General features: G+C 33.9%; 1 protein-coding gene across 1 annotated transcript in view; it reads left to right on the forward strand.

Annotated features, from left to right (window-relative positions):
- Positions 1 to 18,724, forward strand: part of LOC113394920 (uncharacterized) — a 66,314-nt gene extending 47,590 nt beyond the window's left edge. Inside the window, exons 4-7 of the mRNA XM_026632390.2 lie at positions 11,827 to 12,017; positions 12,456 to 12,585; positions 13,448 to 13,588; positions 18,041 to 18,724. Of these exons, the coding sequence (XP_026488175.2) occupies positions 11,827 to 12,017; positions 12,456 to 12,585; positions 13,448 to 13,588; positions 18,041 to 18,198 (620 nt within the window). The 3' untranslated portion in view covers positions 18,199 to 18,724. The remainder of the gene's footprint in view (positions 1 to 11,826; positions 12,018 to 12,455; positions 12,586 to 13,447; positions 13,589 to 18,040) is intronic.
- Positions 18,725 to 19,414: the final 690 nt, after the last annotated feature.

Consider the following 19,414-nt stretch of genomic DNA (forward strand, 5'->3'; position numbering starts at 1 on the left):
TTCTTAAAAATGTTTTTGTTCGTTTTAAGCCTAAAATATGTTATTATCTAAACTATCCTGGTTCAGAATCGGAGAGAAATAATTAACAATAATATATACTATAAAAAAGTAATTGAAATAAATCGAATAATATTTAACACTTTATTACATAAAATTAATGTAAATTTTAATTTGAAATGTTGAAATAATCATATGACCGAGATAACTAAAATATGATCTGAAAGATATCATCGTAAAGCACTGAAAAGTCTAGAATTCAGGCAATAAATCAAAAGATTAAATAAAGGTCGTCTAACGGGAGCAATCTTGTCCAGATGCGTCTGAACGTATTGTACGTACGTGATGTAGTAGCCTTAATCTAGACGATTTTCGTGTTATTATTCTTTATTTTATTTAAGTATGCTTTGTTGAACACATTTTAGTAGGCGGGTAGGTTGTCCAGTGGTGAGTTCGTCTGGATATGTACCATAAACTCCTCAATTGTAGTGTTATGGTTTAAAGGTTTAATTTGGTGGAATTACATATAAGGAGACATTATTATCGTCATATAAATTTGAAGTGTTCACTTGGTTGTAGGGCTTTGTGCAAGCCCGTCTGGGTAGCTAAGACCCACTCATCAGATATTCTTTCGCCAAGGGCCATAAAATCTTAGTTCCCAAGGTTGGTGGCGCGTTGGCGATGTAACGAATGCTCAATATTTATTATAGTGCCCTTGTCTATGGGCGGTGGTGACCACTTACCATCAGAGTCCATTTGTTCGTCCGCCTACCTATCCCATAACAAAAAAAGCATTGAATTAGAGATGATTTTTACGCCGATTGATCGCTTCAGCATGTTCCACTGCTACGCCGATAGTTAACATGAACTCTCTCATATGTTCGTCAGTTTGACAACTCATGTAGCGGTCTACAATAGGGCCTGCCCCATTTTCTAAAGAACCAGTGCCTTAGCCATCATAACGACTAATTCTAGTGAGCTGAATAGGAGCAGGAACGTCAATGGCGGCATGAGCCATTTTTATTGTATCATGAAAAAAAAATCGAAATTCATGTATTTATCGCAAAAGTTAACGATTTTATGAAATCGATCTAACAGTGGTTTTAAAAAATATTATTTTTAAATTCATCATTCATGGTTTTTTTTGCAATTATTATTTCTCTTAAATAAATGAGATGTTGTCGAGTTTGCACACGAAATATATGAGTAAGTCTCGAAGCCTGCACTAACACTCGTGTAAAGTCAGCAATTAAACAAAGTTTCAACTCAATATGATAAATAAAACGTCCGGAATATAGGTATATAAAGAAATAATAATTTATATATACATACCCGTTCTAGCTTTGCTCGTAGAAGGGTATTGACGAAAACCTTATGAAAATCGGCTCAGTATTTTTTACTGTATTAGTGTTGCGTTCAGAGAGAGGTTTGGCGGGACTTTGTTTAATAATATCTACTAATATATATGTCGTCGATTATGAATAATTATTAACTTAGATGATTTTGTTGTATCTGTGGGGTGTGAACGCCGTGACATAAAACGCGAGCGAAGCCGCAGGTGACAACTAGTACAATATATAATAGATATACTATATTATATGAAAACACAGTACCGTATCTATACGCACTAATACTACTCTACAGCGTGTAATATTTATATATAATTATTATTTTCCTCCAGCTGCCATTTACATAACGACCATTACACGCTGAATAACCCCGTGTGGAAAATCAATTCATACAAAACAATTTAGTGGTATTCAGCGCGCTACAGTAATCCCATCGTGATACCAGGGACAATCTGTTAAATTGGATCCATTACGGTGACTCCATGATACTCTGTTTACACGGGACAGTCCCACACGGAAAGCTAAATCACTAAAGCCTTAGTTAAACTCAGGTTTAACTCTATAGAATTTTAATAAAGAGGAATAAAATGAGTTGCAATAATTTAGATTAATATTAATTGAAAAGAAAAGCTATTGTAGCCAATTTCCTGTTTGATAATTTACATATTCTTGTACTCATAGCTGATTCTCGCTCGATGACAATTCAACTCAAATAAATAACTGTATATTTTATGAGTTGAATAGGACTTTTAAGTATTTCGTTAAGTATGAATAGTAAGATTCAATCTAGTGACGTCTCAGATCACAGTCCGACGCAGTTGTTTTGCCATAAACAGCATTTATTTTCATTCTCATGAAATATGAAAATGTTGATAACATTAAACATAATGTTCGAAGCACTATGTTCCAGTTCTGTCGCGCAATAATGAGTTTAGGTGTTGTTAAAATGTATTAATATGTGACGAATACTATCATGTTGTTATAATTTGGCACAACTTATCATTCGATTGTCCATTTCCCGTCTATTTGGCGTCGCTACACTATAAGAATAATTTGGCAGATTTTTACGGTCGGTTGCCTGCCTAACGGCAACTATCATTTTAATAGTGTGTTCATTTCTCTACAGACTATTGAAACACTACACGTTCATAGTATCAACTGATGCGTTTAACACATAAATCCTTATGACACCTACCGAATGAGATGGAGTAGCTTTATTCCACCGGTAATTCCAGATTTGAAACACAAAATTTCTTCGCAAGGTCAAGTTTAAAGATCATTCCGAAACGCTGCTTTACAGTGGAAAAATCCATACTTACTTGAAATCCATCGTCACTCTACTTTCTATATTGTACCTGAAGACGCGTCACACGACTCACAAGGCCGCCTAATGACCGTCATTATTGTCCACTCGCTGCATCCTCAGTGCTGTACTATGTATTAACCTAAACGTCATTTATTTCAAAAGATACATTTTGATTTATATCTGTTCATTTTATATTGACATGACTTTGATTCGTTATTTGATGTCGCTTTTTACGTGCAGTTGATTAAACGTGTGATAAGCTAATTTAAAATTAATTTCGTTAGTCAATTCCTTCGTCACTTTGAAAGCAAGCAACTGACAATTAAATTTTTTGGTTGTTATTTCTCAAGTGCGGTTAGTATTATCATCGCTGTACAAAAAGTCTGATTATAAAAATTAACCCTAAATTCAAAAATAAAATGCATTTAAAGTGACGTGATGTGACGTCCAAAATGAAAATTCACTAAGTTAAAGTTAGGGTTGGCAACCCTAACAATGGTTTACAATGAATTCCGAGGTCCGATTACGAGAACTACATAAGGGGCGCATAGTTATAGCATTCCTAGTCAAAGTTCGGGTTGTTAGGAGAATTGGACATTACTAAATCGAATCAACGCACCTAGTTAAATACTCCAACGAAATGCGGTTATAGTTAGTTTCTAAACGTCGATATTTAATAAACCGTCTAGACAGTAGCCGCCACCTGACTGTTTGCTCGGACGAATTCAACATTCGGTCTACGACTTAGACTTTCACTATGCTACATCTAAATAATAATAATAAATATTGGACAACATCAAATACATTACTCTGATCCCAATGTAAGTAGCTAAATCACTTGTGTTTTGGAAAATCAGAAGTAACGACGGTACCACAAACGCCCAGACCCAAGACAACATAGAAAACTAATGAACTTTATCTACATCGACTCGGCCGGGAATCGAACCCGGGACTTGCAACAAAATTATTTGTATGACTGCAGAAGAACAACTTCTATATAGGTATATGTAGTCACAACATCGTCTGCCCCTAAATCTGGACCCACAAACCCTTGCAGAACACCATATTGTCGGCCCCCTAATATTCACCGACGGCAGCAAAATAGAGGGGAAAGTCGGAGCTGCCCTAACATGGTGGGATCAAGGGAGGGAAACCAGAAAATCCACGTTCCGCCTAGAGCCGCACAATACTGTCTTCCAATCCGAAATGTATGCACTCCTCAGAGCTATCAAGATGGTGAGGAAATCGAAACATCGCTCCGCTAACATCTTGAGCGACTCGAGATCCTCTCTTGATCTGCTTCGGAGCCCTTCAGTCACTCATCCATTGGCTCTGGAGATGAAGGAGTGCATTCGACAGATCGGAGAAGAGGGCGGAAGCGTGCGGTTCTTTTGGTTAAGGGCCCACGTAGGAACACCGGGCAATGAAAGAGCGGATGAGCTAGCGAAAAAAGCGGCCCTCACGAAAAAAACGGCACCTGACTACGATAAAGTTCCAATATCGTATGTCAGGAGGCGGATACGCGAAACCACAGTCGAGGCATGGCAGGCGCGTTACAGCTCCTCAGAAACCGGTTCAGTGACAAGAGCGTTCTTACCCGACGTCAAAATAGCAAAAAAAGTGGTAAGAACGTCGGTACTAACACCCACCGACACCCAGTTACTGACCGGCCACGGGGGGTTCGCGGCGTACCTCCATCGCTTCAAATTAAAAGACAGTCCTTCGTGTGTCTGCGATCCCGAATGCGATGAAACGATCCTCCACCTAATCCTGGCATGCCCAAGATTCGGCAGAGATAGACTGGAGTTCGAAACTCGAACAAATATCACCCTCACCCAGTCCTCGCTCCACGTCATCATGGAGAAGGAGGATCTTAGAACACCCTTCATCGCATTCGCGAGAAAAGCCGTACAAGTGGCCGCAAAAAGAAACAGCTCAAATGCTCAACCATCTGCTGCAACCACAATTCCCCCATCCCAGCACCATCCCAACATACCACTTAGCACCACACACACACCAACCAACACTGACAGAACACATCAACCTAACACGACCCAAATACAAACCACACAGCAGACTCAACCGACGCAAATACCAACGCTGACCACCCTAAGCCGGGGGATACGAACTCTCTCCTCCACCATGCGGGGAATACTCATGAAGAGACACCATCCTACCGCGCCTTTACAAACCACCCACTACGCCACATTTGCAGAAGTACTCCAAGACGTAGGAGAATGTGGCGTCCCAGGGATTATAGTAAAAGGCGTGGCCCTCTTCATGAGCGACGACACAGAAAGGATGGGCATCAGTTTCTGCCGCCACGAAAGCTCGGACCGCGTGACGGTGTCGCCTGGACTGGCCCTGCTGATCAAAGGGAGCACTTCAAAAGTGAGCATTAAGCGCACCACCATCGAAGCGCTTACCATGCAGATGCCGGGAGCCCTGACCTGCCGACTGGTGCGATCACAAAACAAAGTGGTCGCACTTTTCGAATGGGAAAGGGAAACCTCATTTGCATTGGCATGTTCACAGCTCTTGGAACTCAGAGGGCGGGCCCGGGATGGCACCCCACGTCGGATAAGTGTGGACGCCATGAGAGTTGGCTCTGAAAAAGGCGACGTAGCAGTCCGCTTCGGCTGCCTGAAAGCATCTCAAATACACGAGATGGTCATATACGAAGACAGGGGGGAAGACCTAGGATTCTTAAAACCTAAGGCCACACCATCTCTCCCCAGTGGATGTAGTTAATTTTTAAAAAAAAAAAAAAAAACATCGTCTGCCAAGTTTTATTTTTAACCGACTTCAAAAATGAGGAGGTATGTTGTATTATTTTTGCTAGGTATATTGTAGTGTTTCCTTGGCTGACACCGACTCCAAAAAAAATATTAACATTAATATCGTAAATCGACTTTTAAGTAGCCTAATATTTTTCATTTCATTATACTTAGGAGAACTTTAAAAAACATTTTGAACATTGTTTGTTATTCATAGGTATGTGTTGAGTTAGATTTAAAGTGGGTAGGTACCAAATGGGTTATCTAATGCTAACTGGCCACCGCCGCTGATAGCAATTGGCGCTGTAAGAAACAAAATCTTTTACAAGTACTTTTGAATCGTCATTTTAATGAATTACATTAAAGGTAAAGCTACACCGCTTCGGAAAGTAGATTCTACGGAGAAGAACCGTCCAAAAACTCAATAGTTACTCAGTATTTAAAAAGAATATTAACCATGTGTTACATCACCAACGCGCCGCCAACCTTGAGCAATAAGAAGTAATCTCACTTGTATCTGTAATTACACTGGCTAACGCTCCCTTGAAATCAGAACACAATATGACTAACTAGTGCTGTTTAGTGGTAAAATAAGAAGGAGGTTCTCTTTCGTTTTTCGTATTCAAAATGGCGCTTGCAATTTTCGTGATAAGGAGGTCAACACTTTTAGGAAGTACACCCGCGCCTTGTTTAAGGTTACTACGATAATTAATACGTGTTACTACAAATATGTCGTAGTTGTATCATTAACAGCCTGTAAACTTCCCACTGCTGGCCTAAGGCCTCCTCTTCTTTTGAGGACAAGGTTTGGAGCAAATTCCACCAATGTGGCTCCAATGCGGGTTGGTGGATTTCGTTGAAATTAGACACATGCAGGTTTCCTCACGATGTTTTCCTTCACCGCCGAGCACGAGATGAATCATAAACACAAATTAAGCACATGAAAATGCAGTGATGCTTGCCTGGGTTTTAACCCGCAATCATCGGTTAAGAAGCACGCGTTCTAACCACTGGGCCATCTCGGCTCTATAGTCGTAGTTGTATCATAAACAAGAAAACAGTAACAATTTCTAACATATGGTCTACTATTATTTCTTTATATTCGTTTGTATAGAGCCACATACAACTTTGAATAATATTAAAAGAAAACCTTTGCTTAGGACAATATTTGAGACGCTTAGCGCTGAGCCTATTAACCTCATTGGCAGCGACGACGAGAAAAAACCGTAACGAGACATTTTTTGGTACAGAACTAGATTTTTCATGTTATTTCGATGGAGTCATTATGTATAAGGTAATTAATGAAGAACTATACAACGTATTACATTCCTCCGCGTTTTGACATCCGTTTCCTTCCAAGAAATAAGTGCTCAGCTTACCGTAACGACATGCTTGAAGTTAAACGTGTTCTATATTTAGAGAACGTTGAATTTTCAGACAATAGATTTAGTGCGATTAAAGTATAGTATCTTTTTTTTCTATTTCATACATGTCTTTGGATTTTTTTTTCATTTTACTTCATTTCTTTCTTACGTCAGGCTGACCAAAAGCGTCCTGACAGGCCCGTTAACGAATGGACGATGTGTCTTTGAAGTGGCGAAGAATTTGCGATTATATCATAATGATCAATTCCTCTAAACTATTATATTAGATTACATTAAATATTGTAATTTTTCGCTTAAATTTATTTTTCAATAGTTTATTTTTCCCAACTATTTCATAATTGACCGTGACCACGTGTCAGACGTCTGATCAGCTTTCTTTTACTCTGATGACCTTCAAACCGGAAAACAAAAATACGAAGTATTGCTGCTTGGCAGCAGAATACCTCATAAGTATTTACCCAGACGGGCTTCCACGAATCTCAATCAAGTAAAAAGTAATCGAAGGAAAAATATAAATGTCTAAAATATTTCCATTCGATGTATAACTGGACTAAGTCACAGGTCACAGAATATATTGTAATATAGAAATATTGTAATATGTAATAGAGAAATAACAATGGTATACGCATAATATATTCAATTTTTCGTTTTACTTTTTCGTTGTGTCGTGTTACTTTTTCGTTTTACTGCTCTAGATATAGCAACATAGCCTCCCTCTATGAAGGTGTCTTAAAGTCGTAGCTCGGGCTTTAAAAGCTGCTACAGAAAGCGTCTACCGACTTACGTAACGTTGTATAAATCCTTCGACATAATCATTATACTTTGTTTAGGACTCGTTGTATACCAAAAATATATTATAAATGTATGTACGTATATATGTAATATATATAATTTTGTTGTTCATTATTTTGTCATTAGAAAAGTTTAGAAAAGTTTTAATTATTCATCATGAGTTTCAGAAAGAGTTTTAACATGAAAGCCTACATATATTTTGTACTAACCTTTATAAGGGAGACCGAAATACCTAAAGCTTATTCAGTAGTAATACAGCAAACACAGATAAATACTGACTCTAAATTTTTATGTTACTCTGACCGAGTTTATCTTTAATTTCATGCAAACCTTTCAGTTAAGTTGAATAGCAATTCCCTCGTTTTGCGGTTAAAATTCGAACTAAGCACTTCAAACTGAAATTCAAGAACCTTCGACATTTCAAAGTTTAATGCTTTCAAAATCGTCCGGTAATCATTTATCGTTGATTGAAAGCTTAAAACTTAACTCGCCCAAAAACGAAAATTGAAAAGAAAGTTTTAAATGTCTAAACAACTTTAAAACCGACTACAGAATATTTATTTTTATTATAAGCATATTTTTTCAGAAAACAGAAAATTATTTACGATATTTTGGAAATAGATATTATAAACTTTAAGTACAAGTTATAACTGCTTAGTCTACATAGCTTATATAGGTTGAAATAATAGCACTATAATGTTGGATCATCATCCTCCTGCCCTTATTCCAATTTTACTTGGGGTCGGCGCAGCATGTCTTCTCCTTCCATACTACTCCGTCGGACGTCATCTCACACTTTCATAGAATCCATCCATCGTTTGTTTGATCGCCTCGATCCCCTAAATCTATCCATCCATCCACATCCATGCTCAAGACCTTCCTCACAAGATGGTCCTCATTCCTCCGCATAACATGCCCATAGTACTACACAGACATAGACATAGTACACACAAATAAAGGAATTGCTATAGAATCGTATTTATTTTAAAGGATTTTTGATTAATTCTATAATAATTGTATTAACGATTTAGTCATAAGCTAGGATAAAATTTATTTTCTAAGTTATTAAGTTATCGTGCCTTATCAGTTATTTTATATACTTAATACATTAATTTGTATTTCTGTTTCAATTCTATATCCATAATTATATATATAGATAAAGTTTCTAACTTAAAAAATGACGGTCTTCCATACAAACGTTCAACCCCTATTTCACCCCTCAGGGGTAGAATTTCCAATTTACGTCCTTAGTGGGTGTCTACTCAATAAAACGATCCTACTCACCAAATTTCAAGGCCCTAACTTTATTAGTTTACGCTCGGCGATGATGAATCAGTCAATCAGGACTTGTTATAATTATATATATAGATATTATAAAACAATGTCAATTAAATATGTCAGCCATTGAATTTGCTGGTAATCGAACTCTCCTTCCAGTTGCCGTCTCGTTTTATCCGAATTTAACTGGCATTTATCTATGTCACATCCTGCAATTAATCACTCAAGATTCGATCTGATTAATTATTATTTGTTATATTATTTATTTATACGGGGCATATAATACCCAACAAAATATTAGTCGCCAAACTTGTGCTGCAGTTTGTAGATAGCTTGCCTGTTTAACAGTTTTATCTTGTACGGTACCTAAATTAAACTCTACTTATTACTATAACTCACTGTTGTTAAACTTTGTAAGACTCATCTATCCGCTAATATATTATGTAATGTGTTTTTTTTAATATTCGGTAGAAGAAGATATTCATGCATTTATTGCTAGATTAACTGAATAATTGAAAACGTTATAGCTATTAAAGTTTTATCTACGTATGTGACAATATCAAAATTAACATAAGGAGTTGATTTTCGTCAACAAATAAATTGTAAGTAAGAAATCAACGAAATGTTACGTTAAATTAAACATAACATCGAAATCCCCTAAAGTTTACCTGAAAAGGAAATTCTAAGTTAATCCGGGGCTGAGTAATTAGGAGAGACGGGGCATGTGCTGTAAATGTTGTTTCACGCAATAATAAAATACTTTGTTATGCAAAACTGTGACAGCAAGGGTTTTTTCGAATTAAAACGTTTGTTTTCAACTCCGATGTCCGCGTGGAATGTGTATTATGTGTGTATAAATTTATTTTTATGAGACGTTATGATTATGTGGCATTTTTTTTAATACTGCGGTTTCACAAATGCGTGGGGAGTTAAAAAATGAAACATTTGAAATTGCGGCTAACTAAAGCACGTTCGTTAAATGACCCTCACGCTTATAGCTTATAGCTTATATAATGATAAATAATTTAATATATATATATTTTTGTAATATAACATCCCATGAAAAGACACAATTACCATATAAAATATAGGTGTATGTAAATATCTAATAAAATACTCCAATCCGAAGAAATGAGCAATATCGGAAGTCTCGGAGTTAATATAGACGCCTTGTCAACCCCCAGGCAATCATGGAACCCCTTAGATTTCAAGGCTCACGTTTTGTCGCCTGACAAGCGAGATAAATGAGTTCCATTGAAGACATTAAGTCTGTGAAAAAACGTTCTATCCATGGTGTTTTATCAGTACATAATGATTTTAAGATTTAGTTTTTTACGTATTGCGTACAATTTGAATAGTTTTTTATTTAATCGTATCACTAGTATATTTATGATTTAACACCGTTACCTTTCTGAACCTAAGCCTAATTCATTGTTTTAATGAATGATTTTATTTTTCACTAGTTGTTTCGTGCAGTTTCATCCGTATTAGACGTTCACACAAAGAAAATATTTTTCAATCTGATTTTCGCAAAGTGCACTAGTCCCAGTATCCGCCTAGTCGAAAATTATATTAAAGCGTTCAAATAAAGAACATTTTCAATTTTATATATTAGTATGGGTATAAATTTATTATTATTCATACCTTAATATAAAAATATATATCAATTAATTAAATATGTTGCTCTTGCTATTCGGATATTATTTTACAATATTTTATAAAACGGGATCATATAAATTTTAGGTAAATAACGATATGAACAATTCTATCCTCATTTATAAAACCGATATGTATTCGTGGTGCAACACAATGAGTCTATTTTCCCATTCAAATGGTAATGCAGAGTTCGTGTCCATTGGCCTAATTGTTTTTTGTCCCTCATATGTACGACAAATTCTGCATACAGGTTTTTTTTTACATAAAAATCCGAAAATATCGTTTTGCATTATTTGTCTAGCCCTAAAATCTGTGTCAATAGATTTAAATGTCAAAAAACATGTATATAGATAATATTAAATAGTTTAGTTCTTATAAGCCCCTTACATAATATGCCCCTGAGAACCTGAAACTCTAAAGGAACCTAAAACTTTTGTTGTTATTTGTTAATTATATCTACCATCCAGCTATGGTTTATTTGATACTGCTCGTTAAAGAAATAAATATAAGTAAAGCAATTTATTTAAAAATCAATCTGTAATATGTGTCTTTGTTAGCGTGAAAGTCGGAATAACAAGTAGAACATGTCCAACATAAAATTCCCCCATAGGACTGTGATAAGATCTCATACATATTTATATCCAGTAATAAAGGTGAAGTATGTCACTTCATTTTGCCAAGTTCTTTAAAAGCGCTTTTAGTGATCTACATAAATAGCAGCTTGTTTAATAAACTGCGTTTTTTTAACTTCATTATTTTATAAAAAAAATTGGCCCTAAATATTACTTCAAAGGTAATCACCGTTTTTACTTCATCATGCTTAATTAAATTTTAATTTCTTATCAACTCGTTTAGCCACGTATATAATTTTTATTATGTCTCGTCGTACTATTATTTTACATCATTGGTATTAATAATAATGGAAATGTTTCCATATAAATACTAAATATTACTCATTTTCTTTGCGATTCTAGACACTACGAAATAAAATGATTTCTAATTAAATTTTACTTTTAATCAAGATTCGCTGAAGGAAGTTTCAGTCATAAACTTAATTTCGTAAATTAATTAATAAAGAACAAAATCTGTATTAAATTTAATAGTACGCGGGTTGCCCGCGCTTTAATTTTTCATTATCTACTTTTTTACGAAATATATAAGGACTGGATACAAACACAGACAGCCAAAATACATAATTTTCTTTATTTCGCCTCAGGGTGAAAAAAATTAAGATACATATTTATTTTTTTCGATATAATAATTTAACTGTCTATATTTATCCACAGCGGAGCCTCCACCCCTAGTCAACGTGACAGTTCACGCTTCAACCATCCTTGCTATAATATTGTGGAACGTGGCAGGTGACGGTGGTCACCCCATCATGGATTTTACCGCGCAGTACCGGTCAGCAGCACCCATTAATGATAGCCTAGAACCATGGCGGCCTATCAGCCCTAACCACATCAGCCCAAACTCGGTAATCATTTTATTTTTTTGGGAATAGAATAAACTAGAACTTAAGTAAGTATAATTACACAAAAGTAACAAATGTGTCTTTAATATGTAAATACTACGATTGTAAATAAACATTTAAAAGTAGGGATATCGTAGGTATAGAACGCAGTGCGCCTTGCGCTCTGCGCGCAATACCTGTATAAAAATACGTGTTCAAATATTACATATCTTATGAATTTTAATTATTTTTGTATTTGTTGTAAGTGCTGATTTTCTAAGGTCTATGATCCATGATGATGATGTTGATGTTAATTAGGATAATACGAAAAAAGTATATTTGTGCATTAGACGTCTAGTAATCTTCAAACTTAACTTAACTCAAATAAAGAACCGACATTACGATGTTTACACTGTCTTTATATTTATATGTAATTTAATTTAAAAAAAATTTACGTTCCAGAGACAAATCGACGTGTACCATTTGGAACCAAATGCATCGTATTGGTTCCGAGTATGGGCTAACAATGTTCTGGGTCCCGGTCCCCCTGTGGAGGTGCTCGCCACCACACTCTATAGCGACCAGGAAGCAGGTTTGTTGGAAACTATATTTCTTGTGGGTTTATCGTTCATGTGTACGAATCTACTTCAAGCGTCAGTTGTGTTTACCCGTGCTAGGATAAACTCAATAAGTGAAACATATAAGTACATTAATATACATATCCCGTATCAAATTTAGAATTTTGCATTTTAGTTGAATTGTTGAATTTGTTTGAATTTAAAAATTAAAGCGCCTCAAATGGTTGAACAAATTTTTGTTTCAAATGGCAAAAATTAGTTCACCGTTCCTTCATTTGCGTTCCTATACATTTCTATAAAGAAAATAAACTTTTATGTAACGCGGATCAAATGCTGCACGCCTAGTGATGACCGAAACCCTCCAAGTTACGATAATGCGCTTAGATTCGCAATCCACTTGATTCTTTGAACATATCAAACATGTCAAATAGTAACGATTTTTTAATCCAAACGTATTATGAATTGCGTATTGTTATATCAATAAAATATCACCCTTATTATATACGCAGGCACATAACAAGCATTTTTTTAAATATAAACTTACACAAATATTATGTGTGCTCAATTTCTGAAGATTGAAGACGATTTATTAAAAAAATAAAGGATAATTACGAAATTAAATTATTCTTCTGGTTTCGCGTAATATTCCATTCAAGTTTATATAGATAATAAAAAGCGAGCATGTCTTGCCATAGAACATATTATAAGAAATTGATTGTATATAATTAGTAAAGTATGAATTTTTTAAAAAGAGTAACTTGAATCTCTTTCTTCATATCTAACTGGTAGCAGACTACATTCAAAATGCTTGCTGAAACCTACTTGAATAAAGTATATTTTGATTTTGAAGAACTTTTAACACTGTAATATTCACAGAACTATATAAGCACTTCCTCGAGGGTGCCGAAACATTCGACACGCGCACGTGGGTGGCCGCGGTGTGCGTAGTGATGGGAACACTCGCCGTGCTCGCGGCGGGCACGTGCGCCGTACTCTGCCGAGAGTGGCGCCGGTCAGGTGAGCAGAATCCCTAGCCCACGACTTCCCGGCCTATGTTGCCCCGGCTTTACTTCCTCTTCCATTGAGCCGGGTGTGGATCGCATAGACTGGAATTGAAAGGAGTTAGGATTTTCTGCAAAACGTTTTTTTAGCTATAGATCATTTAGCGTTTAAGCATGTGCTTCGACTGTATCGCACTGACATGTACCGAGCTGGCTGTGAAAATATCAAAAGATTTATCCTAAACTTGGAGTTAAAAGTATACAGAATTAATTAAAACTTGCGTACTTGACTCAGCCCAACGATAATGTGTATAATTCTTTCTTATGATGATGTTGGGTTGATCAATGGCTGATTGTAAAAACACACAAATCACAAGCAAATAGTGATAAATGAATATCTTTGAGTCGACCATTCGTTTCAACTATGAGAATATCAATAGATTATTGTGATTGTAAAGTTGTACACAATTAGCCACGACGTATGTATAAGTAAAAAAACTTTTTAGAAATACCTTTAAATTTCGGACTATTATTTGGTTTTGGGTAGTTTAATGTTTGTTTCAATCAAACTGGAAACTGGTGTACAATATTTATAAGTATATTTATATACTATTAAAATCGAGCTGTAGTACTACATTGTTAGAAAATATGAAACGTCAAAATGGACATGGGGCACTATATGTAAAAACTTATTGAAAACGTTATACTGCTCAAAATTATTTAATTAATTAATTGTCAATTTAAATTCTATATAAATGAAGCTCATATAATAATTAAAAATCTCAAACTAGGTACCTCTTTATCTACAATCTATATAATCTTTTAATCTATATTATTTATAAAAACAGAGGATTCAACTAAATAATAAAATATCAATCTCACAATAAATTTAATGATGTGATAAATATCATACGAAATAACTACGTCTTACAACTCGACCACTATACAAAAACTTTATTACATTCAATAAATATTAGTAAAGCCTTAAAAAATGTTTAAGCTAATATTAGTTGCCTTATAGAAATAAATATAAGAATCAATCAAGCTTAAAAAAACAGTATTTATATGAAACACTTAGATTTATATTCACACGAATCTATTTAAAATTTAATTAACAATATAGATCAAAAAAATAATTTCAATTAATTCTTTCAAGTGCCAATTATTTACAAAATTTGAATTATATTTATCATGTAGTAGGGTAGGGGGGGTAGATTAGATTTTTAAAAAAGCAATTAAAATGGTACAAAAAAAAGTTTTAAATACAACTTTGCTATGCTATAAAGATGAAGGTGCTATGCTATATTTTTAATATTAAATAGTTTTAAATGTAATACCAAAAAGCAATAATAATTGTAAATAAACATTAGGTCGTAGTACAGCTTTCTCAAGTAAGATTTAAATAGAATTCTATCAAGGGACAATATTCTTGAGGTTCAAAAAAAACACAGTTTATCCTGTGTTCTAAGCTTCATTTTTTTTTTTTAAAAACGATACTTCTAGAAAATAGTAACTATTTTTTATTCTTTTCATTTTGATTCTCAGGATGATTTACAAAATCAACTTGAAATCAGAATAATCAGAAATTAAAAATAAATATTGTTTCATTTTTAAATTTTCGTTCAGTTTTGTATCTGTAGTTTAAATTCAATTCGAAACTTAATCTCGAATGCTGATATTCATTCCTATAATTTATATATGAAATAGCAACGCAGGTATTAATTTGTTAATAACAAAAAATATTTAGTTGATACTTTAATATTATTTTGAAATGTAACAATTCTTAGACATAATGTTTATGGACCAACACAAGATTAAAGTCAATTATATATACTTGGATTCGATGAACTAGGTATTAAAAACATCTCTCATAATACAGAGGATAGTACGATAAAGGACCGGTGACGTTCTTTTGTTTAAAATCACAGTTAAATGAGCATGAAATAAAGGACTTATAAAACTACATAAATTAAAATATAAATAAATTATGCACCAGAAAAGTTTCATTTAAAATTACATACAGAATCGCTGCACTGAAATTCGTAGCTATAATGAAAAAAAAAATTATGTTTTGTAAGTATTATATACGCGAACTTGAACAATATGAATTTTAAAGTTTTCAAACCTAATCTAAAATGGCGCCATAAACGTATTAAAATGACAAAGGTCACTCTTTAAGAGCCCAAAATTTTCAGTACTTTATTTGATAAATTAATTTCAATTGCACATATATGATATCAAATATACATATAAACAGTATTTTGGTCCCTGTTAGGTTTTTAGATTAAAATCAATAAGTCTTAGGCTTTTTAAGTTATAAACTTAACGTCTAAATGGTGATAGTATGCAAAGTAATAATTCGCTTTTTTCTAATTTATTAACTAATAATAGTTTTTAAGAATTTTGCAATAATTCCATAATATAATTATGTATTTCGTAGTAAATAAGGAAGAAGTATATAATAGGAGGTTTAAGATTTTACTTTTTAGTATACGAAAATTTCTTGCCAAAATGCATGTTTATTATTCCTTGTAATAAAGATTTTATTTTAAATAAATATTTTATCGATATATAGTTTCAAATAAGAAGTAGCATTTATTTAGGATTTTGTTCAGCAAAACATTCCAAATTTAAACGAATGTTTGGTTTATTAATAAATAATTATAACATTTACATACTTAAATTGTTCGTTAAAATGAAAACATAACGATCATTTTAGTATTCGCCTTTTTAGATATTTTTCGATTCAGTAGAATTAAAAAAAAAAGAAGATATAAAAAAATTAAAAAAAAACTAGCTTTTGGCGTACACATTCTTATGACTTCAGGACCACTCAAATTCTAGGACCACACACTACTAAATTATCACTTACTACTTGAGCACGCTAAAATATAATACTATAATATATATATATGGGACTACCAAAGATACAAATATTTACTAAGTACGCATAAATCTTACCATATAGACTAGTTGGTAGGCTTTCTATGCATTGAATTTTTTAAAATAAATATATATTTCTAATTAGATTTACAATTTTATAGGATAATACTTAGTATTAAGGTGTATAGGATTAAATGAGACAGATTAATGTGATTTTCTTCTTAAATATATGTACCATTCCATTTTATAATAATAATATTTTATGCTACACGTATTTTAATATCATTCTCTGGTTTTAGCCGTGATCATTTCTTGCGTTCTCACCAGCAGTAGTAACGAGACGATTATTCTGTAAAAACAACTTTCAATCTCGCTGCACAACACGATCGTGAAATGTCAGAAATGATTTACGACCATGACTGCAATTAAAGGATATATTAAAAATGGGGTAATTCATTTAAGTAGGTCTTTAACATTTCACGATTGAGATACGAAGTGAGTTCTGTCATAATAGTACTGCAGTTCGTGAACACGAGAAATGACTTACTCCTCAGTCTTATGACTCGTAACTTTAAACTCGTAACGAATATTACAAAAGGCTTGAGCGCGATTCAGACTTGAATCATATATAAATTGTGCTTGTATGCTATAAACTAATTATATTAACAATTAATTAGTTTCATCGAGTGCTTAATGTATCTGAATAATTGCTATTATGAAGAAGACGACCTATTTGCATTATGGCTGAAAAGAGTGAAGAATACCTAAAGATAAACTTAATATCTATTACTAAATAAATAACACCTAAGAACAGTATTTATATAAACTATGAAGTGACAAGTACAAGTTGAAATGAAATAAATTATTTAAAAGCTTTAGCACTCATGTATACATCATTAATAATTATTTCTTTAAACTTGCTTGGCATTTTAGAACTAAATGTATGAATTTCATCGTTTAATAATGGAGATCCGGATAGTATAGCGATAGACTCACTGCTTCGCTTTCAACTTTTATTCGTTAATTTTAATCGTAAATTTTGAAGCATGTGGCAACGCAGATGTAGACGATGCTTAATGTTTTGAAATAATGATCAAATCAAAGATGAAATTCATATACAGATTACAGTATTAACATGTAAGAAATTATTTAAATTGAATTATTCGATTTTAAAAACATATGTAATCGAAACTCCCTCTCATCGACTTGTACAGTAACTAATTACAAAATAGAAATTTAAACTAAACCAAACGATATTGTCCTATGACGTCCTGGGCTACACGCTTCATCTCAACCGAACTGAGAGTGAGTTTCACACTTTTCAATTTAACCGCATGTTGCATATCTTCCGAAGGTGATATTGATGCCGTATGTATTCATTTTATTCATTCGAAATTTTTCTTCTTCCCTCTCTATCGCACTCGCTTGGAACGCACGCTTGGACTGCGGGGCTGCACACTAACAAACAAACACATATACACATGGTGACGGTACGTATTAATCCGACTAAATTTTTACCCATTCTTTAACCCCATAACCGATTTTACGCATTTTGCTTTCGTTACTCGAATTACTCAATCAATAGATTACTCCGAGGAGCAGGATGTTATAGAATTAGTGCCTAATATAATTTTGAATCCGGGATTTATGGAATCCGATCCCGTGCGACCGCGGGAGTCATACGCAGCCTCGATCATCAAGTCGACGGAGTGTCCAGGGCCCGGGAAGCCGAGGCGTGTCTGATTCTCGTCTATACTGAACCTTAGAATATTCTATCTCACTGATTCGGGGCTATTATCGTGATTGTAAATTTTAAGAATTGAGTGACGGTACGATGTTCGATGGCAGAGGTACGCTCATGGCAGTAACTTGGAAATGTTGCTTTTGTGCTCGAAACGACTCAAATATTTATCACTGAGTAGAAAATAGTGGCTTGATGTTTGGCGAAACGACAGGGGCTTAACTAAAATATAATTGCGAATTACTAAAGCAACAGAAACACTACAAGCAATGATAATTAATTAATGAGAGAATGGTCGATCCTATCATATGTCCGAGTACTGTGACGAACACAATTGACCCAAGGGTAACGATGGACATATCAACTGCAACGTAAAGATTATTTTGTAATATTGAATTGGAGCGATAGAATATTCTATAGTTTGTAAAATTTAGCTATTGCGCTCGCCATTTGGTCGATTTTAAAATGCAATAATTCGTCTTTTTCAAAATGCAGACAGTGGAATTGATGTAAACAAAAAATATATCATTTTTATGTGAATATGAATTAGGTGGAAACATCTGCATTTCGAAAAATATGATAAAGATAGCTCTAACTACTGAGAGAGATCACTTTTTAGAATATAAGACGTTTGAGTGTTAGGGTTGCCATTGATAAATGATGATGTAGCAGTTTCTGCTCGGTTTAGTTTTACACATTTCTTTACAAGAACTAACGCTTGCATTTACTTTTGATAAAACTTTTTACACCGTTACGGCGACTAAGGCTGACACTCGCTTTACCTTTCTATATTAATGGCAAACCTGGCGCGAGTGTAATTTTGAATAATATTGCTTACCGTTCAAAATGAATTGTTAATGTTGCTAGCTATAATAAATAGTAATTTATTATTTATTTTTGCAATATTGTATATGTATAATATTTTTGTAAAAAAGATATCAAGTAATTAAGGTTTTAAAAGACAAAACATGAGTTATTTTCGTTTGTTATTGTGATTTTATACTGTGATTTTTTTTATTTTTATTTTAAACGATTAATATAAATGACGATATCCAAAGTTCGCTTAAATTTTATAAAATAGGTCTATGGAGACTGTTTCACGTATATCATATAAAGCTTAGGTTATATTAGAAAGTAGATATTTAATAGTATAAGCACCGTGGGCTATTTTGACGCACATAAAAGCCCAGTGTATATTAGCCTAAGAAGCACAGCTTG

This window comes from Vanessa tameamea, chromosome 13 (genome assembly GCF_037043105.1).
Source record: "Vanessa tameamea isolate UH-Manoa-2023 chromosome 13, ilVanTame1 primary haplotype, whole genome shotgun sequence".
NCBI classification, from domain to species: Eukaryota; Metazoa; Arthropoda; class Insecta; order Lepidoptera; family Nymphalidae; genus Vanessa; species Vanessa tameamea.